General features: G+C 35.1%; 1 protein-coding gene and 1 non-coding gene across 3 annotated transcripts in view; both read left to right on the forward strand.

Moving 5' to 3' along the window:
- CRISPLD1 (cysteine rich secretory protein LCCL domain containing 1) overlaps nt 1-26,410 on the forward strand; it is a 36,762-nt gene extending 10,352 nt beyond the window's left edge. For both annotated transcript variants that reach the window (XM_066332472.1, XM_066332480.1), the window contains 13 exons: nt 9,151-9,269; nt 9,404-9,536; nt 10,981-11,096; nt 12,002-12,102; nt 13,184-13,363; nt 13,457-13,517; nt 13,643-13,709; nt 14,304-14,434; nt 16,181-16,224; nt 16,311-16,383; nt 18,437-18,512; nt 22,833-22,963; nt 24,836-26,410. In XM_066332472.1, coding sequence (XP_066188569.1) covers nt 9,151-9,269; nt 9,404-9,536; nt 10,981-11,096; nt 12,002-12,102; nt 13,184-13,363; nt 13,457-13,517; nt 13,643-13,709; nt 14,304-14,434; nt 16,181-16,224; nt 16,311-16,383; nt 18,437-18,512; nt 22,833-22,963; nt 24,836-24,887 — 1,284 coding nt within the window. In that variant the 3' untranslated portion in view covers nt 24,888-26,410. The remainder of the gene's footprint in view (nt 1-9,150; nt 9,270-9,403; nt 9,537-10,980; nt 11,097-12,001; nt 12,103-13,183; nt 13,364-13,456; nt 13,518-13,642; nt 13,710-14,303; nt 14,435-16,180; nt 16,225-16,310; nt 16,384-18,436; nt 18,513-22,832; nt 22,964-24,835) is intronic.
- On the forward strand, nt 19,253-19,348 carry LOC136372965 (small nucleolar RNA SNORD116). Its single transcript, XR_010745554.1, has one exon. It is a non-coding gene; the product is annotated as a small nucleolar RNA SNORD116 (small nucleolar RNA).
- Nucleotides 26,411-26,929: the final 519 nt, after the last annotated feature.

Consider the following 26,929-nt stretch of genomic DNA (forward strand, 5'->3'; position numbering starts at 1 on the left):
GTCACTGCTGCATAAGGGAGGCTTTGGGGAGGTCACATTTTTTTCTGACTCAGATGACTGGAGGTAAGCATCTCAGTTGAGTGCAAGCTATTTACTGTTGAGATGTGCTAATTATCATTAGTTTTCATGGACTTCTTTCAGCATCTTTGTACTGATTGTCTCACTGAAGCATGACTGAAAGACAAGCTGATGAAAACTGCCTGTCGCTGTTCATCAGGAAGAGATCATGTCAAACCAACCTACTCTATTTTTTAAATGACACTTTACTTTTTAAATTATCAGGCAAGAATTAGGTGCCATATTTTGACTCTGGGAAGTTCTTGACACTCTCTGCCCTGATGTTTTTGTGAGAGAAAATTGACAGAACCTCCTTTTAAACTGGAGGAAGATTGAAGGTGTTCAATACTGTTTGAACCTCTTCTGTTTTGGTTAAACAGTTCTGACTTGTGTGAGAGAAGAGTGCATCTGAAAACTTAAGTGTGTCTATATATATGTGTGTATATATATATATATAAATAATGTGGGCACAGTATGGGGTTATTTTAAAGAACATGATCAAAATAAGAACTTGAGAAGTAGAAATATTAGCCAGGGATCAACGTGGTGAAACTTAACTGCAAGGTATGGAATTAGGAAGAAATCAAACAGGTGAAATACAGGAGATAAAAATGTAGAGGTAAAACTGCAATATAAAGATGCAGGATTGCACTGACTTAAAACATAATATGTGGCCCCAATCTGTAAAAGAAGTCATCCATGGGTGAAACTGATGAGAATTTGTCTGAAATGCAAATGTCCATTTTTTGGTAATTTTGAAAGAATGGTCTACCCTTTCTATAGAGAGTAGAAGAGATTATTATTAAGATTGATTATGAAGGCAGAATATGTGCTTTATGAGATGACTGAAGGACTGAAGCAGCTGAATTTGTTTAATCTGGGAAATAAATAAAGGGAGTTGCAGGAAAGGGAGATTTTTTTCAATGTGACAATAAAGCACCAACTATCATTGCAGGGCAGGAAGTTTAAGTTGCATACCAAGAAATCCTCTTTACTCTTACAATTATAAAAATCCAGAAGAAAATTAAATTAAATATTATTCTGAAAACACTGTAACTATTTTAAATTATAAAAATATGGATAATACACATATTTGGCTCAGTGGAAAAGGCTAGATGGACTACGGTCAGGATCAGTTTCTTGAAGTATTTTTTAACTGTATCTTTCTGTTTTTCTGTGTTGGTGCCATGCAGGTGATTTCTAGTTTTCAACTATATTTCTGGCATATTTGCTCATGGCATTTCTCATCCTATGTTTCATCTTTACTTTTCTTTCCTTCTCAGTGTCATTAGTCTTAATACAGTGGATTCTTTTAAAAAGTAAATAAATACCCATACTGTACTGTGGTATTTACTTTCCCACTCTTTCCCTATATTTAGAATGTATACAGCAATGAGGTATTTATACCATGCCATGGTAAATGTTTACTTTCAGTGGTGCCCACTGTACTTACTTTTCCATCTTTACTGAGCTTAAATTTTAGCTTTTTTTAATATACATGTAGTCCTATTCTATATGATTTTTTCTGCCTTCCAACATATGTGAAAATATCTCCAATTAAAATGTTGCCATTGTTGAGGATTTTTTAAAAATTATTTTTACTTGAAAAAGTTTTTTGAGCTAATGGCCTTTTCAGTTTTGTTGCAATACCATTTGGTGTAATAGGTGGATTCATGCTGGTGTGGCTTGGATGAGAATGTGCATTTTTGATTTAACACTCACACAACACAAATGGTGGGATTCACTGAGCCTTTGATGTCTGTGCTGTACATGTCTGCATTTGAGCCAGTCTTTAATTAGTAGAGAAAAATGAGAATCTTCAACACAAAGTTTATTTCAGTTAAAGGTGGGTGGCTAAAATTATCTCCCTCTATAGATGCTTATCTGTCTATATAACTGCAAAATTTAATTAGATAATTAGCACAGATATAGGTGTCTGCTTTGAGGCTGTTTAAATTCAGGGGAGGTTAATCCTACCCCATGAAATTTGTTTGGCTGTTGATGAATTTTAATTTAAGATGTGGTAGTCTCACTGAAATTACAGCTCCTCCAATAAGCAGAACAATGGTTTAGGTCTACACTCTACTTGAACCTCGTGTTGACAGAGGTTAAATTCCAAAATTTGCAGTCCAGTCTGTCAAACTAAACTGGTATTAGTTGTGGTTTATTTTAATGCCATCTGTTGTAATACCAGAAGCAGTCAGAAGATCCATATTGTCTGCAACATCCCTGCTGCAAAATGAGGTGCAATCTTCTGGGGTAGAAGAAGAGTCAGCAGCTGGAGGCAGTAACTGCTGCTGCCATTCAGTTTAACTTGCCCAGCTGGGTTTTGGCTTCAGCCAGGGAAGTGTCTGAGAATATTTGTGAAACATGATAGTGCCATATTTGTGTGTCTTTGATGGTGCTGCACTAGTTTTAGCAGGATACTGATGAAAGAAATGCCTGTGTTGACAAGTGTTGTGGTGCCATTCAAACAGATCTGTAGAGCAAAAGAATTGATGCTGAGAACCTGACATTCATGCTAATTGCGTTTCAGGATTTGTTTTTTTTTCTGCTGTGTCTTTCGGTGTGGAATGAATACCCATGAACAACTTCAAAGTGCACTCTAGCAGTGTTCTGCAAAACAAAGGGAGTAGTTTCAAGGAGCTTCATATCTCTGAGCAGTTTGTGATATTTTCAATGTAGAAAGCCAACCCTGATGATGAAACCTTATCCAAAGGATAGATCTCATGTAGTTTTCTGACAATGTGAGCAATACCTTTTCTTGATAAACAAGTTGAACTACCTTGTGTGTAGTAACAAATGAATCCCAATCAAAGTGCGTTTTAGACCTGGGAATCAGCTGCCTCATTGCGCATTCATCTTGTGCTCCCTTCAATACCTTGTATTTACCAGGGAAATCTGATAGAGCAAAGTCATTGAAACCTGGTCACATCGGAGCATGGATGAGGGAACTAGTGGATGAGAAATCAGGTGCTGTGCACACCTGTATTTCAAAAAATTATAGTCTCCCCTTTTATGGAAAGAAATTTCCTATGTTTTTAAGTAATGGTGTTTGAAGATTTAATTCATCCTTTGGCAAACAAAAGGATCTTTGCCTATAGCTATGCAGAGATTTCTTTTCAACTTTACTGTTTCTTTCAAAGAGTTAAGTGGTTTTAAAAGTGTCCAAATTAAATTTTGTTTAATTAGTTTAAATATGTAAAATACTGACTCTTTCTGGGTATTCTCAGTGGAAGAACTTTTTGAATTAAGCTTAAGGCTTAATTCGGGCCAGCTCAATACCTATTTCAGTAGCCAGATTTAAATATCACTGATAACATTGTGGTTAAAATTTGAGAAATGCTTACTTCGGGTAGGATGTAAAATAAATTGGTTGCCATGACTCTTCATATTCTTCCATTTTTATTCTAGCTTCTTTTAAAATGCCGAGCATCTTGGCTTTTTGAAGATCGCTAATAATTTTTGTATTTATTTGAAGTTCTTAATTGTGTTTCTGATCTGGAGGAATATGAAAACTTAGATGTTTATCTTTCTTTGTTTATGGAAATACTTTCATTGTTTGAAGCCCAAAGCTTGTCATGATGTAAGTGAAACAAGGGAGTGCAATTAAAAGCACAAGAATAAGATTCCTATTCCAGTAAAGAGGTATATTTTAAATACTTAGGTAGATTATTTTACATGTTTGTTTCATTTAGCCTGCTTTGGGAGAAATGCATTATATTTAGAACTAATCTGACAGGATTAGTATAAAAAAACTTTAAAATAAACAGTCTTTTATCCTTAGAATTAAGATACACCGTTTTTCTTCATATGAATGACTTCAATTAGAATAATTAGTTTAGGAGAGAAGTTTGGATCTCCTATTTTAATCAATGAAAGAGAAGAACAAAATTCAAGATGGTATGAAAATGTAAAGTGACTTCTTCCTGTTCTTGATCCCATCTCTGAAGCAATGATGAGGCATGTTGATAATTCAGTAGAAAATCTGAATTCTTCAAATTCCGCCTACATATAACTTTAGAATTGGCCTTTAAAAATACCTTTAAGCTAATTTTCTCAGAGTAAGCTGTGATATGGCATTGCAATCTTACAGATTTCTTGTACAAGTTTTAATTTGTTTTCAGAAATTTTATATGTATTCATGTTTCTAGCACCTGTGTGTAATTTCTGTGTTACTGGAGTAGTCAGATATAAATTTAAGATAGTTTTCCAAGTAGTTGATCAGCCATTAAGATACCATTTATAGAATCACAGAATTGGTAAGGTCGGAAGGGGCCACAGTGAGTCATGTGGTTGAACCTCCCTGCTCAGGCAGGGTAATCCTATAGCACAGGATAGCATCCAGATGATTCTTGAATATCTCCAGTGAGGAAGACTGTGCAATGTCTCTAGGTTGCTCTCTAGGCAATCTCTTCCAATGCTCAGACACCCACACAGTAAAGTTCTTCCTTATGTTCAGGTGGAACTTCCTGTGTATCCGTTTCATCCCATTGCTTCTTGCCTGACACTACCCAGAAGAGCCTGGCTCAAGTCTCTTTGTACCCTTGTACCTGGGGATTTTCTTCCCCAGGTGCAGGACCCTGCATTTGCCTTTGATGAATTTCATATATTCTTCTCTGCCCATCTTTCCAACCTGTCCAGGTCCCTCTGAAGGGCTGCACAGCTCTCTGGGGTATTTGAGACTCCTCCCAGCTTTGTGTCGTCAATGTCAGCCTCCTGAGGATACATCTGCCTCTTCATCCAAGTAATTGATAAAATGTTAAACAATATTGGGTCCATTATTAAACCCTGGGGGACACTACTAGCGACAGGCCTCCAAATAGAGGAGCCGCTGATTACAACCCTCTGGGATCTCCTGTTCAGCCAGGTCTCAACCCACTTCACCATTCACTCAGCCAGTCCACAATTCCTGAGTTTGCCCATGAGGATGTTGTGTGAGACAGTGTTGAAAACCTTGCTGATGTCAAGGTAGATGATATCCACTGCTCTCCCCTCATCCAGCTGGGTAGTTGGTTCATCATAGAGGAAAATAAGGTTGGTCAAGCATGATTTATCTTTAGTGAATCCGTGCTTACTACTCCTGATCACCTTGTCCTTCACGTTGGTAGACATGGCCTCCAGAATGGAGCGCTCCATTGTCTTTCAAGGGGTTGAGGTGAGGCTGACTGTGGTAATATCCTGGGTCCTCATTCATGTGCTTTTTGAAGACTGGAGTGACATTTCCTTTTCTTCAGTCCTCAGGCACCACTCTGATCTCCACAAGCTTTCAGATGTGATTGTGAGCAGCCTCACTATTGCGTTTGCCAGGTCTCTCAGGACTTGTGGATGCATCCTGTTAGGGCCCATAGACTTCTCAATGTCAAGTTTGGCTAGGTGTTCTCTGACTCTATCCCCCTTGACAGAGAGGAAGTCATCATCCCATCATTCCATTACTCTAGTCTCCCAGATCAGAAATTCCTGAGGACTGATCTTGTCAGTGAAGCTCGATGCAAAGGTGTTCTGTAGCTGCCTTTTTGTGTCCTGCTCCATTTAGTAACAGGCCCACACTATGCTTTGTTTTGCTGTTGTTATTGATGCGTTTGAACAAGTCCTTAGTTTTGTCCTTGTTGCCCCTGACTAGATTCTTGAAGGGCCTTGGCCTTCCTTCTCTCATTTTTGTTTACTCTGGCAACCTCTCTATATTCTTTCCAAGTGGCCTGACCCTGCTTCCATCTGCTGTGTATTTCCTGGCTATGGTTGAGTAATGACCGGAGTTCTTAATTCATCCACACAGGTCTTTTGCCCCCTTTGCCTGATTTCTTCTTGCTCATCAGGATGCCTCATCCCTGAGCCTGGAGAAAACGATCCTTGAATATCAAGTTTCCCTCTTTTTATTAAAGGTCATTATAGTGATCCTGGAGATTGGGAAACCTTTTAATTTCTACATTGATTTGAATTTGTGTTTTATGGCTTCTGTCTTGGTAGATCTTGGAGACACAAGTAACTGTGACTTCTAGCACTTTTATCTCTTTTTTGTCTACCGGCTGTAGGAGATTAGTAATGTTTTATTTGCATTTTTTCTTTGACGTCTTTGGTAATCAAGAAAGTGATTCTGATCTCTAGGAAATTCTTTGGAACTGGGACATTTGGACATTCTTCCAGAACGTTTTATAAAATTGATGTTTCTTAGTTGAGTTTTAGTTGTTTGGGGTTTTTTGTTTGTTTATATTTTGTTTATAATTTTTTTAATTTTAACTTGTATTGAAGATGTTTCAGGAAGTGGAGGCTTTGATAAGAAAATGAGCCCATTGAACAATAAAAGCTGCAGTTAAGGGGGTTTGGGTTTTTTTGCCCTATAGACCAATTTACATTTGACTGATTCTTTTACATCTGAATATGTAACACTTTTGATACTTACTCACATCTTAAAATATACCTAAGTGATTAAAATGAGAAAGAAACTAAGTTATATCTTGGTAACCATAAATTAACCTGCTTCAAGGAAAGTGCATTATGATGAGGCCCAGAAAGTGGGAAGTGTGCTTATCCCTGGCTAGGTAAGGTAAAGGGAGTAAAAACAATATTTTATACTGTGGATGAAGGCAGAGAAACAGTTAAAGAAGATAGAACTTTCTTTGAAGATCATAACAAATTTCAGCAGTATTTGGAGTGTGGGTGTTCATCTGTCAAGAGGATTAAGAATGAATTTAAGTTTTTCATCCAAAAGCTGTTCTTTCAGAGTTCTGGATGGCTCTGTCATGCATAGCTTTCATCACTCTTTAAAGAAAATTTTGTTAAAGGTAACTACTTCTCAAGCTTGAAGAGCTGATTCAAGAAGCTACTAGTGATTGCCTAACTCTAAACTTGAAGAAAAAAAAAAGCATCATTATTTCAGTTAAAATAGCTGCATAAATTTTTTTTAAACTTACGTGTTTAGAAAAATAGTACAATTCCTTTAACCATGACTGCTATTTTAAGAATGGAAAATGTGGGGGGATGCTTTGCAAGGGAATATCTTCTGGATTCTGAAGGACATAAGAGCTATAAGAAGTAGCTAGCCTTGGAGGTAGGAAAGGCTACCTTTGACACTTGAGCAAGTGCCAAAATTTTGTTCTATTATTAGTCTAATTTATTTTAAATTTGTATTTCAGAGTTCAGCTGGCAGAACCATTCTTAAGAGCAATTATTTGGGAAATGTATTAATATAATGACTTGTTCATCCTAGGAGCTAAACCTACATATTATAAGATTTTGAGGTGACTTAACATCATACAATGTGTGGAACGAAGACAAATTGTAGTGGCTTTTATTTTAAAATATTATAGTCCTGTGATTTTGTGGTAGAAGATGAAGTAACTTTACTACAACCTAAAAGGACAAAGTATATATGTGGAGGAAGTGTGTTAATCTTCATGTGTTTTTTACAATGGGTACAATAGGGAGAAGAACATTTTATGGTTGTGTGACAACTAAAGGGAAGAGGAAGAGAATTATACAAGCTGTCATATAAAACTTCATGATTTAAGATTAGAATATCCTCTTCTGGAGATTAAAAAAAGTTTCGGTTTATGACAGAAATAATGGCCCAGGACAGTGAATGGAAAATTTGTACAGTTTTCTAAAGTCAGTGGGTTTTGTATCGGTAGGTGGGTTAAAAGATTTATTCTGTCATTATTATACTATTTGAGTATATCTATCAAAATAAATGTTGAATTTTGGGAGTCAAAATATACCCTGTAAATATTTTACTTGCTGATAATAATAATAATGGACAAAAGCAATCCAACACATTACAGACTTCTGAAGAAGGGAAGAACAGATATTCTAGGATTAAATTGAATGATAATAAAGGCTTTACATAATAATAGTCTTGCATAACCAAGAACATACTTGTTTTTAATGAGTTATCTGATTAATAATTTGAAAACTGCATGTCAAAATCCATAGAAAAATAACTTTTAGCACGTGGAATTTGTCTGTTATATTTGTGTAATCTTTGGCTGTGTTAAGGAGTTTTCTACCTTTCATCTGTGCCAAAAATTAGTAGACATGATCTCCAGTGTCTGCATGGAAATTTGAACCTGGAAATATTGATTTACTGCTATTTAGATAGCAGAGTCTTAATTAATGAAATTTAGTCTGAATGTATGATGAAATACTTCAAGTTCTATCAAGATGTGTTTCCTTCCTGCAAATATTCTAGTTTCCTAACCTGAGTGTTGGTATTAGAGAGTCAGGTATCTGGAAACTATTTCTGCAACTATCAGGAAATTCCAGAATCTAATCAAAATTATGGATACTTAGCACTAGAGTGATGGACCAGCTTAGTGTAGTTAAAACTATGCATTCACAATATGGTATGACTTTTTCAAGAACAGTATGTCTTAGTATACTTTTGAAAGAAAGAAACGTGGATTTACCTTTCAGTGCAATTTTGTTCTTTCATCTCTCTTAAAGAATAAAAATTAGGGATAAGCAACAATTTGTAATCTTTTTTTTTTTTTTTTTTTTTTTTTTTTTTTTACTTCTTCTAAGCATGCCTCTTTACTATCATGCATGTCCATTTTTTTTGCCAACCGGTCCATAAAATCAATGTATGATAACATTACTCTAGTTTTCACAATTTGTGTTTGAAGAGGTGGTTATAGAAAAGGAAGAGGAAATCTCATTCGTTTCACATAAACTGTTAGTTCAGATGAAATAAAGCCTTGTTTGAAAGCAGGTTGTATAATACCCTTTTGGTTAAGAAAAATGTCCATTACTGAAAAACAATCTCACAAGACACAAAATGCACTTAATTTAGCTTGGAAAGTTGAACTAAGCCTTTCAGTTTCATATTTGTGCTTTGTTCACTGCAGCATGGCTGCACGTGATTTCTAAAGGGAATGCTGTGAAGGGATTAAAACTTTTCTTCTCTTGGTGAAAGCATTTTTCTTCCTTACGTAACACAAATGCAGCATACATTTTTGAATTCTTACTTTTTAGTCTTCTGGCTCAGTACAAGAAGCTTCAAAATTTTGAAAAAATGGACTTTTTTTTTTTTTTAATAAGAATAAGATTCACATCAAATATTTCTAAGAAGATTTCTCTTTCTTTTCTTTTAAATTTCAGACATGGGACACAGAACTGGAGAGGTCTGCAGAGTCATGGGCTGAAACATGTCTTTGGGAGCATGGACCAGCAAGTCTTCTTCCATCAATTGGGCAGAATCTGGGGGCACACTGGGGAAGGTAGTTTAAGATCCTGTTTTATGCAATATATGAGATTCTTAAAAAATCTAAGAAAATTTACATGTTACTTAAAGGAAATATGGTAGAAGCTACAAGTTTTGAATGATCTAATACACTGCTGCTGGCTTTCCTAGGTACAGACCTCCAACATTTCATGTCCAAGCATGGTATGATGAAGTGAGAGATTTCACATATCCCCATCCTCATGAATGCAATCCATATTGTCCGTATAGATGCTCTGGTCCTGTTTGTACACATTACACCCAGGTATGTAGATGTGTTTGATTTTAATCACGTATGGAAAAGAGTGGCAGAGACTCTCAGCTAGGTGGCTGTTTGACACTTAGAGCACACTAAACTTGCAGTGCATAGCACAGCACAAAAACCCAAAAAGGGCTTTGTTAGACTCCATAGTTACAAGCACTGGCTATCAATGATAAAGTAAGGTTGTCATACAAATCTTTGGATTTCATCCTCCTAAACATCAGAAGGATTGTGGATAAAGCTCACAAACTGCAGTGTTAAACTGAGTGTTACTGCTCAGTGCACTTTGAATAATCTGGATAGCCCTTCCTGTAACATATTGAAGAAATAGCTCATTTAAAAAAAAAAAAAAGTTTTCTTAATGAATTCCTCAGATCAGAAAGTAGTTTTTAAGACCTTGTTTTAACTTCAGGAAGATTTTAAAATTGCATAGTGATGATTCACTTCATACTTCTGAAATCTGTGTATCTAGCCTGAATTTTTGTTGAGGGGTACCAGACATGGTTTCAGTGAACGTGAAATACATGATCTTCAGACTATGCTATGATCCACTCATAATTTTTGATATAACATTGGAAAACTTAAAAATTATTAATTTTTAAACACTTATTTTATGTTTACTAGCATAATTTACAATTGTATCTACTTTTAAAATAAAGTTACCTCCATAATATTATTTTCTGTATTTATAACCTGTAATTACTATTACATGCAAGATTAATACATATATACAGATTTTTTTGTGGCACTAACCCTTCACAGTACTTATCTCTTTCAACTCTTAAATCCTACTGGATCTACAGATTTGTCTTACCTTAAATGAATAGATTTTCAACACCTGTCATTAGTATAATTTGAACATTCCAGACTTTCCCATTTTGATTATTTTTGAGATCTGCAATGAAAGGTGAATGAAGAAGCATCGGCACCTTAGATTGCAATGCCGTGAAGCCATATTAATTTAAAATCCGTGACTTGGCTCTATTCAGTATATGAGTATTTTTATTAATGTTTTTATCCTTTTTTACCTCCTTTTGCTGAAAAATATCTGTTGTCTCAGTCCAACCAATCCAAACCCCTCTGGGTGTTTAGGTTGTACTGGGAACTCCAGCACACGGGACCATAACTTCTAACGCACCATTATCAATTAATTGTGATTCCAAGAATCAGCACTTCGGATCATGTTCTGTAAATGTTCTGCTACATTTTGCTATATTTGCGGAATGATTTCAAATATATGCTTAGAGTAGTTGTATAAAATGAGAGCCATGTCTTTTTCCATCAAGGTAAAACTTTTCTCTCTTGACGGTTGTAATTAGGCCACTTCAAGCCATTTATAGCAGAGGGAAATGTCTCACTTTGGTAATGTGTGTTTTGTATATTGAAGATAGTTTTGATTTTAAGTTGATCATCTTTGGTTTCCATGTTTTCCTCTTCTTTTCCATAGGTTGTTTGGGCTACAAGTAGCAGAATTGGTTGTGCAATTAATTTATGTCATAACATGAACATCTGGGGACAGATTTGGCCAAAGGCAGTTTATCTTGTATGCAATTATTCTCCTAAGTAAGTAGATTGACACCCAAAAATATCTTGAAGGGGCAAGATGCTTTATAGTAATTCAGGAAATAATCTGCAAGGAAATCAGTCTGGATTTTCTGGTTTTTGTACTGTTGCAAAATAGAGCATTGTTCCCAAACAGCCTTCGGCTGCACAAATACTCTTGTGAGTTTTCTGGTGCTGCAGTTTTCTGGCCTCTGTTTTAGTATATATACAGTATCAGAGACCTTTATTATAGTGTGATGTTTTTCTGAGAAATAAATGTATCTCCCCATTGTGACTTAAAGGAGGAATGTGTAACAGGAATGTGATCTTAACCCATGGTTAAGATCAAATTTTGTGGGATACTCCATCTAGGAGAGAGGGGAGCCTGTTCTCATGAAGTGGAGGGATTTCGTCCTATGCTGCTATGTCCATCTGAAAAGATCTTACAGCGATTTATGTCAGTTCTTAATTTTTTTTCCTTCATGGACTTTTCAGCTAGATCCTGCATATTTGGTGTAGAATCATAATCATTTGGATTGTAAAAGACCATTAAGACCATTGGCTGCAGCCAGTAACCTAATGCTGTCAAGTCCACCACTAAACCATGTCCTTGACTGCCACATCTACACACCTTATAAATACCTGCAGGGATGGTGACTCCACCACTTCCCTGGGCTACCTGTTCCAGTGCTTGACAACCCTTTCAGTGAAAAATGCTTCCTAATACCTAATCTAAACCTCCCCTAGTGTAACTTCAGGCCATTTCATCTCATCCTATTGCTTGTAACTTGGGAATGTCAGAGCAGTATTATGGTCGATGTGCCTGCTGGTTTTCATAATTTATTTCTTGATATATTAAGTGCTGTTTTTAATATGTTAATATGCTCATTGATTAAGGCATTTTTTTGCTATTTTTTTCTATAAAGGGGTAACTGGTGGGGTCATGCTCCTTACAAACCTGGCCGCCCCTGTTCTGCGTGTCCCCCTAGTTTTGGAGGAGGTTGTAGAGAAAACCTTTGTTATAGAGGTATGTACTGTTCCACTGTTGCAACTATAAATGGGAATAGAAATCTAACTTTTTTTTTTTATTTCTTTCCTAATTGTGTTTTAACATAGTGGAATAAAATATATTATGTGTGTGCCCAAAGTCCCTGATGAATGGGGAATATGTACTTGTGATACGTGAGGCTGAGTCTCACCAGAGGGAATGGAGTATGATAATGGCTCTGAACTTCTGCTGCTAAGTGCTGATTCAGGGGTTTTAGTACACAAAGATGGAGACTCTTTGTGTGCTCTTTATATGCCTTTCTGTAATTACTCTGGAAGTCTATGCAGTCATTTGTTTATAGGGAAATATTTTCTCAGTGCCACAGTTGTGTGGTGTATGTGAAAAAGCAAGAACAAAGCTAGGAGACATTATTAATTACAGAAAATGTCAGCTAGGATGATTATTAACTTAAAATTTTTGGAATAGCAGTGAAACACAGCATATTATGAAGCGGCTACTTTTTTTGTTCTACTCTGTGAACAACTCATTCAGCAATTTTTGTTAATAACTTCTGAGATTTCAATGGACCATATGAAAGCTGCATGTGTGTGCCCAAATAGCTTTCTTATGGTTCTAAGTAGGAAATATAGATACAGTTATGAATGTTTCAGAATTTTCACTATGCATGAATAGGAGGGCCTCATTTTCTGGTGTATGTTACTATGAAAAAAGCTTTAATTGCATGCTATCTATGAACTTGGTAAAACTTTGCCCATGTGTAATGAGATTGTCCAGCTGGTCTTCTGATGGCATTAAGATATCAAAACAGGAGCGTTAAGAGCAGTTTCATACTTCAATTGTGATACACATGCCGGAAAAAAAAATATATCTTTTCTTACTATCACAAACGAGGTGTTTTATTAATCTTGAGTTCTCTATGTTATGAAGCAGTGGAGGGTTTGCCTTGCTTTCTTCCTTTTGTCCACCATTTTATGAGAACAAAGCTGTTTTACCAAAACATCGTAAGGGATGTTTCCATCCAAAAACTGAGGTGTTTTTTTTCTCCCCTGTGAGTTTGTTCTTGTTTTTTTTTTTTTTTTTTCCCCATTTTCTGAAACAGAGGATTCAGGAAGACCTTACTCCCCCCATGAACCAGAAGAGGAAACCAATGAGATTGAACGTCAGCAATCCAAAGCCCAGGATGCAACTGTGCAAAGCCGGCCAAGAACACATCAACCTTCAGCCTCCACAGGCACTGAGGACAGTGAGAAAAATGAAGTGATAAGCACGCAGCAAATGTGTAAGGAATTTACCTGATTAGCAAGTTGTCAACAAAATTGAATTATCTAGTATCAAATTCATTGCAGTGAATTTGCTTTTTTGCTTGTTTTAGCTCAGATTGTTTCATGTGAAGTAAGGCTGAGAGATCAGTGCAAAGGAACAACTTGCAACAGGTATGGTAAATTTTACAGTTGTCATTTTGAGATTTTTCTGAAAGGCTATATTTGTATGTGAGCTGGAATATTTCTCCTTTATGTAATCCCAGGATTTAAAACCTAGTTGTATTTAATTTTCTTAGGTATGAATGTCCTGCTGGCTGTTTGGATAGCAAAGCCAAAGTTATTGGAAGTGTACATTATGAAATGGTAAATATTTTTAAATTAGATTTTGTACTAGTGGAGTGTATAATGAAATGTCTTTCCTGTTGGCATACTAGTTAAAATCGTATTAAGAATGGATTTTGAGGATGTCAGCATTCACCAAGAGTAAAAGCTTATACCAAATGTTTGAGAAAGCTTCAGGTGATCTAAATTTCATCTGCTATTCTGTGTATACTGTACAAATGTACTTCATACTTACACATGCACAGAAGTAGAATTTTTGTGTCCACATATTTACATGCAAATATGTGAAGGTGCAATTTGTGAGTATGCTTGTATAAATAATTTTAGTTAGATTGACCTGCTTGTGTATAACCTTAATACTGGCTGAGAATATGTAATTTACTCTGTAGAATGGGAAAACACTATAGGAAATGATAGCTACTGTGAGCAAGTATAGTGTAAATGAGAATCGTTTATCTCTGAGTAAGGCTGAGTGGTGGTTTATTTGCTTGAAGTAAGACCTACATGGACCAAGTCAAATGTAAAACACTCTCTACCAAGTTTTTAATGACATGTTGTGATTAAAACCTATTTTTTTTTCTGACATGGATCTGCTTTCCCTGCTCTGTTTTTCAGCAATCCAGTATTTGTAAAGCTGCCATACATTATGGCATCCTAGACAATGAAGGTGGTTGGGTTGATGTCACTAGGCAAGGGAGGAAAAATTACTTTATCAAGTCTTACCGAAATGGTGTTCAATCAATTGGGTAAGTTTTTCCTTAAAACTTATACAAAAGTTTTCATCTGTTTATTTTTATCTCATACAAAAAATATCAGATTTTTAATAATGTTTCAATTTTCTTTTTTCTCATAAAGAATATGAAAATGCTATGAAAAGGCATGTGTATATTGAGATACTCTATCCATTTTGAAACTTTGGCCAGTGTTTAGTGGTAGACATTCACAGAATAACTTGGGCAGTAAGTTAGTGTTTGTAGTTAAATAATGTTTAGAGTGTTCAGTTAATTAATTGATAAGAGTATATATTTATTGTCAAAAACTAGCACATACTGGTAGACTATTTTTAATGTTTTGGACATGGACAGAGCAATCTGTGACAGTTAACAAAGCAATAATATTACAAGTTGGTGTTTGTAAATGACCCTCTTTTAATGTGCATATGGAACAAGAAGAAAATACACCTCTTCCTGTATGGTTCAGTAATTTCATCACAGTTCCATAGTTTACATATGACATTGTGCACAAATATTTTGCATGATTTCTACACTGGCCAGTGATAGAATAATATTCCATGCTGTGGAAACTTAATTTGGAGGTTTACTGCACTGCTGAGGTGCCTTGCCTAAGACTGGTATGTGAAAACAGCTCCAAATACTTGTGGACATGGTGAAGGAAAACTCAGAAGAGCAATGGATAGAAATGGAGAATGCTTGGCTGTTTCATATATAATTATCCAATGATAGAAAAACATTAATATTAATATATTTGAATCTAAGATATTATTGGTATTTGCAAATTACACTTCATTATATTATAATGTATTCTTCAGAGCTTTACATTGTTGTCTTTGTTTCTGTCTAGAGTTAGTATACATGTAATAGTGGTATGTGTGTAGCTCATAAGGGTAATATTGAGCTGAAAGAAAACAGAATTTTTCTGAGTGATCTATTTGGCTAACATGTCAACCCAAGAGTTAAGGAGATAAGTCATTATCAGAGGGTGTGCTTTCACTCTGTGCTGTGCAAACAAATGATACAGGCTATGATACCTGTCATCATTTCTCTTTTCAACATGTATGTCTAACCCAGCATAGAGAGGAACATTGACATGGTAGACCACAATCAGATCCCAGGAGTTAGGAGGAAAATAGAAGATGAGGGGAACAAAATAGAAATGTTCGTCAATTTATAATGAAACAACATAATCTATGTACCTGACTTTTTATAACAACAGGAAGCAGATGCATCTGAATGCCATATAATTACTGGGAAAAAAACAACTCTTACATGTTATACTGGGTTTTTAGTGATCCTGATGATAACAGGAGATGCAAAATCCAAAAGTAAAACTTAATGAAGCATTTCAGAAAGGCTGTGAGGAGAAACTCTTCTCAGTATTGGAGTTGTTTATAAGAATGTACCTTTAGCAAAAGGTGAATGAACTCTTCTAGTAGATTAAAGCTTCTGAGCAACCACATGCTGTTGGAATATATTGGTTAATTGGTTCCTATCACATGTTCTCATATCAAATTGAACTCCTGAAAGAGTTTAACATAGATTCCTGGTTTTGAAACAGATTCTCTGGGAGTATAAAGTAAATGTGTCATTGCAACAAATATATTCCCAACTGAGGAGAAGGGTGTGCAGTGAATAAAAACTGACTGGGGACATTCTCTTGGGTTTATTTCCATATTTTCTAATAAAAATTATTCTAGCTAAAAGAAATCATTGAAATAGGTTATTTACTGATCATTTCCAATATTTCTTCTTCAGAAAATACCAATCTGCTAACTCCTTCACTGTCTCTAAAGTGACAGGTTAGTATTTATTTCTTACAAGCTCAATACTATTCTGTTTTTTCTCAATAGCACACATTTACTTGTTTGTGTTTTATTTTCTTCAGTTCAGGCTATCACATGTGAAACCACAGTGGAACAACTGTGCCCGTTTCAAAAACCAGCCTCACACTGTCCAAGGTAAAATTCATAAAATGTTATTAATTTAAAGTGCTGCTCTAGTTTCTGCCATTTACTAATCACTTTATCTTAAATTTTTGAGAAAGGTGACAACAGTAGCTGTAAAAATGAAGTCAAAAGTGTTCAAGTGATATTTTAGTGTTTGATCTCAGTAGAAGGCAAGGTACATGAAGATGATCTGGAAATTGAAAGGATTTTTCATTAGAAAAATATCTTTTTCTTTTATTCATTAAGATCCTTTTGCAAATCTTAATTTTTACACTAAAGACTGTTCATAAAAGTGGGGTTTTTTTTTCATTGTCCATTATTGTATAAATGCACCTTGGGAAAAGTACACTTTATTTCAATTTATTTACCTGTGAAACAGATACAGAAGGATAAAATTCAGACAATTATCATGGAAGTTACCAATTTGCTTGGGAGTTCTGGAGAAACTGGATTAAAAAAATTTGAAAAGTATCTGGTAAAAGTAAGGTCTGGTGTGCAGGTTGGCTTTCCTGTACCATTTCTTTGAAGCCTGTGTTTTAACTCTTTGAAAGGCGCCTGTACCGCAATATTTTGGCAAAGGAATTCAGTAACAGTTCTTAAAACCATAGATGAGTCACAGGTAAATACACTGTGGCATGATTTACCACAAATTAAGCTGGAGATATCCACAGGATTACTTTCATAGCAATCCCACAGCCAGCACAGGAAGCAAGTACAAAGCCAAAACTGCTAGGAAAACATCCCTCCATGTAGCACTTGGGTCCATGGACTTACTTGGTGTTTGGCTATGACTCCTGTTTTCTAGCTGGAAAATGTGGAGAAGTAAGCTAAGGAGTGGAACACAGGAATGGATGGGTACAATCTCCATCTTCTATATTTGTCTTTTTTTCTTCATTATTAAAAAAATAAAGCTAGCTTCATTAAGAGAAAAATAGATTTTGTCTTTAGGATAATGAGAAAATAAATACAAAGTTAAAAATTACATAATTCTGATGTGTCAACTTAAGGAACTTCACAGTGGCAGTGATTGATTCAAGATTCTGTGCATGCTCTTAATTCTGAAAATATAATCTTGGGAATTACAAGCAGCAATCAACCATGGCATTGATTACACAACCCCATTTTTCCCTCTTCCTCCCAACTCATAAATCCACAGGCTTCTTCAGCTTCTTGCTTCCTTCTGACAAAAATGTCTTACTGACTCTTACCAGCATGTTTTATTTACCTATCTGTCAAGACTCCAGCATGCCCAAGTGACTTGACTTCCTAAATGTTGATTGGAGCCTAGATAACATTTTAGAGAAGATCACTTGGCCAGGACTGCCCTGTTTTTGGGGTAGCTCCATAATAGCTCAGAGTAGACTTAGTCAGCTGTTGGTTCTTACTTGTAGCATATCGCAGTTGGAAAATAAGATGCTGACACCTTCTGTACTACTCCTAGCCTCTCACATGGTTTTCCTGTGCATTTTGAAGTTATAGAAGACATGAATCACAGAGAAAGTTTTCTTCAAATGTTAACAAAGTGCAGTTAATAAAGACAGTGTTTATTTTAGTAGGTTTCTGACCTCCCAGAATCAGCTAGGAGTCTCATTACTTTCCAAGGTTTTTTCATTCTAGCCAGGTATGCCAATGTTCAGCTTCATTATAAGTTGTTAAACTGGCTTGTCTCACCAGATCATCGGTATCAAAGCAGGTCCTCAGTCAGATCTCCCTCTTCTGAGAAGATATCTGACTGTATGTTTTGTATAGGGCACTATACAAAACTGTACTATACTATACACTGACTTTTCTACTTGCCTCATATATGTTGAACAAGAACACCATCTGCTTATCCAAAGGAAAGAGGACCAGACATATTAAAGTATGATTTTAGGGATTTCATTATGAACCTCAAAGACATCATCAATGCTTTCAGCTGCTTGGTCAAAGACTCGAAAACTGACAGCTTTTAAATAGCAGTATGGACCCATATGTATAGATAATCAACTTGATTTATACTTAATAATGCTGTCATTATTCTCTGAATCTCCTCCTAACTGTTTGTGGTTTGTTTTTGATCCTTCAGGGTGTATTGTCCTCACAACTGTATGCAGGCAAATCCACACTACGCTCGTGTAATTGGTACACGAATTTATTCTGATGTAAGTATAGGGATTTATATTATGTTATAAAATGAGACATAGAATTCCATGAAAATGATTGTAATGTAACTATAAGATAAAATATTAACATACAGTTTTCCTCCATATGATGATTTTTTACACAATGTTTTCAGCAGTTCTTTTTCGGAGGCTCCCATTTAAGGTAAGTGGTAATCAGATGCTGAAGATATGGAGAGTTATTTGAAAACTGATTGTAGGCTTCACCAGTCTCTGGACCCATACTTTAAATTTTTTATCAAAATTTCCACTGTTCAACATTTGTTCAACATTAGTAGTGTGTACTCATTTAAACCCTTGCACTTTAGATCCTGATGCAAGCATAACTTCTGTCAGATTATACAAAAAAAATTACTGCTCTTAAATAAATGTCCACGGTCTAATTATTTCGAATATTTCTTATCTGTGTGGGTAGCTAAATATTTGCAACAGAGTTGCAGAGTTATATTTGTATATAGTACCTCACACTGTCATATTATTTTAACAGACTTTTTTTTGTCATTCTGTTTGCTAGTCAACGTTTTTTCCCTGTCTTTTCTACAGCGTATTTAGATCTGAGGTGGGTAGAAAGTCTGAAAAGAGATTTCTAATTTGTGCCCCTCTTTTGTCATGTCTCTGTGGAGAAGCCAGGAAGTAGTGGCAGAGAAAGCAGTTCCTATTTTTGGCAGTACACTCTATGGTTTAACTGTCTCATGAATTTCATAAAGAGTAGTAACCAGCTGGGTCAGATGATGATTTTCACTAATTTCCAGTTCTTTGAAATGTGTGAAAATAATGTGAACATTTACTTCTCATCATTTTGAAACTAACTGATGTCCATTAGATTACTTGGGTGTCTTGTCCTGAATAGTGTCACGGGTGTGAATAATACTTCCAGTTTAGAAAGATAATTGATTTATGAACTTGATCCTTAATGTGTATAAAAGGGGCAATGAAAATAGATTCAATGCAAGTCCAGTTTGTGGAAGATGATTTTCTCTCAGCTCTGTGGTTGCAATTAAGGGCTACAGACAAAGTTTCCCAGTGAGTTAGAAGAGACTGTTGTAAGAGAAAGAAGACATGCTTCTGTTTAGCCTTGACAGGAGGAAATCTCAGCATATGTATTTCCTTTGGCTGGAGAGGTCGTGCCAGGTGACTTTAATTAGTGTTTTAAAGGTATACTTTAAAATTATTTTAGGTGTACTGTCCCAATATTCATCTTCATTATACAGAAATGTACGCAGCCATACCACTTTTAGGAAAAAAATGGACATAAATACAAGTTAAAAAAACAGACATGGGAGTCTTCTTATCAGCTTCAGATGCTGTTAGAGTAGATATTTACACTGAAGGTGCTGTTCTAGATTATGTTGTTAGTAGTTTTCAGTATACAGAGAGTATAGTGGTAAACAAGATAAATAGGTATCTGCAGAGCAGAATTCGTTTGAATTTTTCAGTGTGTCTACCTTATTTCTTCCAGGGGCTAGAGACCAACTAAAGAGTTCAATGGATTTGTATATTTTTATACCATTTGAGGACTTTGCTCATACTCATTTTTGTTTCAGTAAGCATATATGGAAATATTCCCTGAAACTTTAACAAAAGTATTCATAATTCTCTGCTATGATAAAATATAGAGGATATGATGTAGAAAGCTATTAAACAGGTCCATATTCCTATGATGGTATGTTAAAGACACATGTGGTTTAAAATGCCTTTGTGGACTAATGCTATGCTGTGGTAGAAACTGTTATTTGTGGAATATCTGAAGAAGGAAAATAATTGACTTGGTATTCATATCCTATGACCTGTTAAAAATAGTAACAAGGGTTCACAACATAGTAATTAAGCACAGCCGTGTAATGATGTATGAAGTGTTCATACTAACTTAAAAACACTGCCTTATATATCCTTTGGAATTTCTTCATCAATATTCAAGAAACAACCCCAGATCTTAGAAGTTTTCCAGAAAATGACACAAGGATGTTGATGTAAACCACAAATAATATGCTAAAATTTCTGACAGACATAGTGAAATCGTATTTTACTTAAATCAGCAGGAGGCTTGCCTCAGTGCTTCAAGTAAGTGTGGTCTGGATGACATAATATTGAGCACAGGAAATACTGTGGCAGCACTACTGGAATCTGATTCCATTTAGATGCATGTCTAATAGTCTCATTCCAAGACAACGAGAAGTTCCTGAGAGATAAGGGCAGATAATTCTTCATTAAAAAAAATAATTCTGTATATGTTTATAAAACTATATGCTATTCATAGCTATTCCTACAAACTAGTTCATAATTATGAAATTATGCTCCTTTAATTGTTCATTTATTCAAAAACTATGTGCATTTGTTCTCCAGTCTCATCTGAAATGTAGCATCATGGTATCAGTTTGTTTTTTATCTGAAAATAGCCTCTGAGCTGGCTTTATGAACCCCAGTCTTCTCACCTCTCCTTTTTCACATACTCCATTCAAGTGCCTTGCCTTCACTTTTAAAATGTTGTACACTAGTCCAGCCATATTTGATTGGTCCAGTTGTGCCAACCCTAACAATGGCTCCATCCTTTGCTGGAGCTAGTTTCCAAGAAGTAGTGAGCCTCTTCTGTTAAAATCTTCATCCCTTGACTTTTCCTTTCCTTTCCTTTCCTTTCCTTTCCTTTCCTTTCCTTTTTACTTGACTAGAAGCTTCCAAATAATGTTGTAACAACCAGTATCTTAGACACCCTCAAATGTAATTATGAAGGTATATCCCTATCTCTAAAGAGTGTAACATTTTGGTTACTATTATAGAGCTGAAAAAGCTGATCTTTCTTTTCCCCAATTTTACCTCTAGCCTATTTTTTTATATCTCCAGTGGGAACTGAAAACAAAGTTACTGCTGTGTTATTGTACTAGGAATGAACAGAATGAACAGTATTCTTCTAGTTCTTCAGTGTAGCTAATTCCTTGTAAATATAATCTTATATTTCTTCTGACTGTGATCCTGTATTGCAGAGGCCATTTTCCCCCTGGGTATTTGAAATTGCACATGATCAGTCTACTCTTTAGTTACTCCACAGTATGGATAAATAAGGGGTGCAATAATCTTAACAATAAGGCATCTATTCATGTTCAGGGTATAAAAAAAAGTTTTGCCAGCTTGGGAGGAGGAAAAGTACAGAGGGATATAAACAGCATTGTTTCTGGCATGTTCAAAAACTGCACCCAGCAGTGTGGAAAGAAAAACTCTAAAGCATCTTTGCAAGAGATTATTTGCATAAATTGTTTCATATCTTTACTGGTTTAAATATTGTAACATTAAAAGACAAACTATATATGAGTGACCCTGGCAAGTCTTGGGCTAAGAATGAAAGTAGGAAAATTAATGGTATTTAAAATTTCTGATTTTGCATAGCATTGAGATTGAAAATGGATATGATAACATATACAAATGATTCCAATTATAACTGGATGAAATGAAGTTTTTGTTTAAATCATGGCCTGCTTGGCCAGCTATTTATATTTATATTGGCTAAATTTTTTAAGTTTTCTTGTGGAGAAACCTGTTGCATTGAAAACTTTTCCCACCAGAAAATATTGTCTCTAAGTGGATATAGACTGAAGCTGGAACTGTGCTTTGCTATGCTGTGCTTTAAAGATTGGGTCCTACCTTCTGGAATCTCTAAGAAGTTTCCTTCTTTTGACAATTATTAAAATGCTGAAAGAGTAATAGAGTACTGCAAGTTTAAATCAATTATTTAAATTACCATTATCAAGACTGTCACTGAGAAATTCTTGATTCCTCATGGGTTCACGAGGGGAATTCATGACCAGAAAACAGAGGTTTCAAACAGCTATAAGTACTGTTAACTTCACAGAGAACTTTCATTTTACACCTCTGTCTTCTGTCTGATGCTTACATTATACCCTTCATCTAATTAGCTTTTAGTATTTACCCATGCCTGGATAGAAAACTGTGATGCTCCGTTTATGGATCATTTCACTGATGTTTGAGCTTTTGGCTGATAGATCCTTTCATTTTGAAAGGCTGAAGAATTCAAACATGTTCCTGATCTTTGAACTGAAATAACCTGAAATAAATGATTTTCGCATCATGGTGAAAGTGATCAGAAATCTCTTTCTGCATTCCTATAAAATTGCCTAATTCCTCATGAAGCTGATTTAGATACTGTAAGACTAATACAACTAGTCATGCAATAAATATAATTATTTTATGCTTCCTATTCTTGGTTTAAATACCTTTATTTGTCTTCTTCTTAAAAATGATGAAATGAAAGGATGAATGCAAAGCTAATCTTTGTTCTTCCCTCCTTCTCAGATCTCCAGTATCTGCCGGGCGGCCGTGCACGCTGGGGTGGTGCGCAACCAGGGCGGTTATGTTGATGTCATGCCAGTAGACAAAAGAAAGGTCTACGTTGCTTCCTTTCAAAATGGGATATATTCAGAAAGGTACAGAGCGTGTTTGCAAAGGTTGCTCTTTGCTCTTGACCTCGATAAGTTTCACAGTCTTGTGTCTGTTTGTACCTGGGGCAGTGCTGGAAGCCAAACAAACAGGCCACCAGGGGTGATTTACAGAGCTTGTGTAACAGCAGTGCAGTGACTTTGGAGAAGCTGTGGCAGTGGAGCTGCCTGCCTCCTCTAAGCTCATAAAACATTACCCTGAAAAGCTGCTTATGAAATAAAGTAAACCTCTTGTTGCAACTAACTCAATATTTGATAAGAAAATTACCTTTACTTCCTTAGGGATTTTAAAAAAATTGGCATTAATGGTGCAGGTTCCTTGGTTCCTGATGAACTGTTCATTAGTGATTTACATGGTATCGAACTAGTGATCCTGAATCATACTTAATACCCAGAAACATTAGAATTCACAAACACTTAAACATATTTTTGATGTCCTTTTTCAAAAATAATTTGTTGTTAACAGTTTTCTTCTGAAAGACAATAGAGGTGCTGTGAAAGTTCATGTGTATTTGTGCACTGTGTGATGATAACACGTTATCATATGTTGCAGATTAAATTTAATCCCCGAAAGGGTTCTTCAGGTTCTAATTAAAGAAAGAGAAATTACTTTAAAGACATTGTACCACTCTGTTTGTCCTGTAAAGCTAAGAATATTTCTTAGGCTAAAAATTATTGTTACCTAAACAGACTATGGTCTTCCCAAGAAATCCAAGTGGGAAAAAAAACCTCAAAAGGTTTCTGTAGAAAACTCAGAAGTAGGAAAACATTGAGTATTTTTTTCTAGTTTTTAATTGTGGATAGGAGAATGTCTTCTCTCTCTCAGATCTTTCAAAAAATCTGGAAACTTATAAAATACAGATTTTCCTTGCTCTTTTTCTTTGTTTTACATATTTTTTAATTTTTTCTGTGATTTCTGTGATTTTTTTTTTCAATTCCCTTAGAATGCTTCCTTACTGACACTTTTGCTCTCCATATAAATCTTCTTGAGTAGAGAGGCAGACAGGAAGAATGTTGCAAATTTGATCATTATTTATACTTTACATCATATACTATCTATAAATACAAGTTTTAAAATATGTATGAAGATGTATATTTGCATATAAATCATCTTAGTAAAGTTTGGGAGGTCAGTAATTTGGAAAAGAGTGCCATGCAAGTTTTCTGTGGAGCAGAAAACGATGAACTCTAATGCTGTTGCACCCAACCTGCTCCATAGTTCCTTCCCTAGCTCCAACTCCATTTCCCTCTTCTTCCCAGATAACCTTCGGACAGGGTTTGCTAAAGAAAAAACAATGGGCCTTTAAATTGGAGATGCTGGTCCAACTTTTAAAGCAAAAACACATATTCTATTAACATTTCATTGGAATTGGGTAATTTTGTTTACTTTCTTTTGAAGCTGGATACTTACCCATTCAGAAGGCATTCCCTTTGGTTTTGTTAGACATTAGGTCTCTGTAGAAATCTATTCTTCATCTTATAAGCTACTAAGAAACAAATGATCTCCTGGGTCTTCAAGTTCTCTCCAAATACAGTGGCTAGAATACTAAGCATAAGATTTATGTTTTCTCTGTTTCCAAAACACTTTTTATATTTTGCTTCAATTCTTTAAACTAGAACCCTTCAGCACAAAGGATTACTTGAATTTTTTTATGTTGTATTTTGTTCCTATTGAGCTGTTTGGAAAAAAGTCTGAAATTTATGTTGTCTTTATTTGTAGCAGCTTTAAAGATATCATAGATAGAGAATTTATGAGTTATCATAAGAAGTGCTGCAAGAATTTACAATTAAAAATTTATAAAATTGTTACTGGAGTATTATGGTCTTTAAAATAACGTAAGAAATGTTTTTATGTTTCAGTTTACAGAATCCTCCAGGAAGCAAGGCTTTCAGAGTATTTGCCGTTGTTTGAATCTAGCAAGTAAAACATAAAACAGGCAAGTGAAACAAGAGCCCTTGGAAAAGATTAATGTAGGCCATTTCTTGTGATTCCTAAAATTTGTATAAAGCTGTAACATTATTGTACAGAAGATGTATACTGCACTCCACCAAAAAGTTTAAATCACATATAAATCTTAATGAAAAAATTTGTAAAATTAAACATGGGAGAAAAAATCATTTGAAAATCTTTAATGATATAACAATACTTTGAATCCTGTGTTAAATATTGCTATATTTTCTTAGCAGTTACTCCTATACAGTTAATTGAAAGCTCATAAATGTTCTTTGTTTTCTTCATCTGAATATATTATTATATGGTGCTTTATATATGCCACTAACAGTAACCTTAAAACTATACCGGAGGGAGGCCTGAGTTTTTATTTTCACTGTACATAAAAGAATTCATCCCAGTATCTTGATAAAATAAATCATGCCTTAAAGCAAAATAAATATATATATAACTTTTTGATGATTTTAAGTAGCGTTAGCAATGAAAGCATAAATGAACAACTAGATTGTTCTCAGTTTCACACTAATCATAACAAGTACACTTACCTATTTTGAAATAAAATAGGAAATATAAGACATAGGAAGAAGCCCTAGGTCATGCTAGCATGTTTTCCTCTAAAAAATATTCTTGAGAGGCTGGGCCATTCATGTCTATTATTTTTAAAATAGATTAATAAGGTATTTATTGGATGCTGCTAAGCTCTTTAGTTCAAATGACCATAATTCATTATGGCCCAGTTCTTCACAGATATTCCACTGTCTTGGGATGGGTGTGTGAAACAGATATATAACCTTGAAGGATCTCATAAAATCTTTGTATTGAGAAGTGCAGTAACCTGAAATTAAGGCACAAGCCTGCAGTTCTGCCCAAACATATGCTTTATTTTTGCCATTTGATTCCTTTAATTTGCCTAAATTTGGGTTCAGAAAAAATGTAAAATTGCACACATACAAAAAAATTTGCAAGCTTATAGCCATGAGCTCTACATGTTATCAATATGCTAAGCATTAATATGGGAGTAAATGTTCAAAGAAACCAAAGAAAATGGTAACAAAGGCTAACCTTGCTCCTTGTAACCTGGCAAAATACTCCTGCAGGCCAGGAAGTATAGTGGTATGAAGCTCAGTGGCAATTATGTCATTTGTTGCTTCACAATTTTAAAGAATTCATTTATGGTGAACAGTTTGGTACATTAATTTTACCATATTATGGTATATGAAGAACATGTAGTGGTGATACTATGTTTCTTTCTATGAAAAGTGTATTGGTGCTTTAAGACTGAAAAGCTGTTAAACTTTATTTTTGGTATATTTTGTTTCTGTTGTTGAATTTATTTCATTCCAACTTGTAAACATATTAATATTCTTCATATTTCAGAATACTATACTCCGCCTTCTCTTTTGCTACATGTACTACCTCATGTAGTTAGGCAAGCTTTGTTAGTTTTTTTAACCTGTTTTGAATAAAATTAATTTACATTGTAATACCTTTCACAGCTTGCTTTATTTTTTTGTCCTGATTCAAGACAAAGAAATTAACAGCCACTCTAAATATATGTTTTTGTTCTTCTGACCTAAACATTGTAAACAGCCATAGTCTGAGGTTCTAAAACTGTAAAGGCAGTTTAGACTCAAAATTTCCATTCATTGCATCAGAAGTTTTATGGATAAGTGTAATTTTTTCAAGTTTTACCAGAGTCAAATCAAGTCTATTTCTATAACCCTATTTTTTCTGCAAGTGGGGGCCATTTAAAAAAGCTTTTATATAGATTTTGCAATACTGGTGTTAACCATTTTTCAGGATTGAAACCAAAGTGCGAGTAGACTTTGACTGTGATGAATCTCCAACTCAGTCAAAGGCTTGAGTTAGACTGGCACCACCTTCTCTTGAAAGCACCAAAGCAGTAACACAGGAAGATCTTGTGTACCTGCAGTTGGGATGATCAGAACATAAAATGCAAACCCTTGAAATTCAGGACACATAACTACTGAGGGAGGCTTTCA

The sequence above is a fragment of the Sylvia atricapilla genome, chromosome 1 (genome assembly GCF_009819655.1).
Source record: "Sylvia atricapilla isolate bSylAtr1 chromosome 1, bSylAtr1.pri, whole genome shotgun sequence".
Lineage (NCBI taxonomy): Eukaryota > Metazoa > Chordata > Aves > Passeriformes > Sylviidae > Sylvia > Sylvia atricapilla.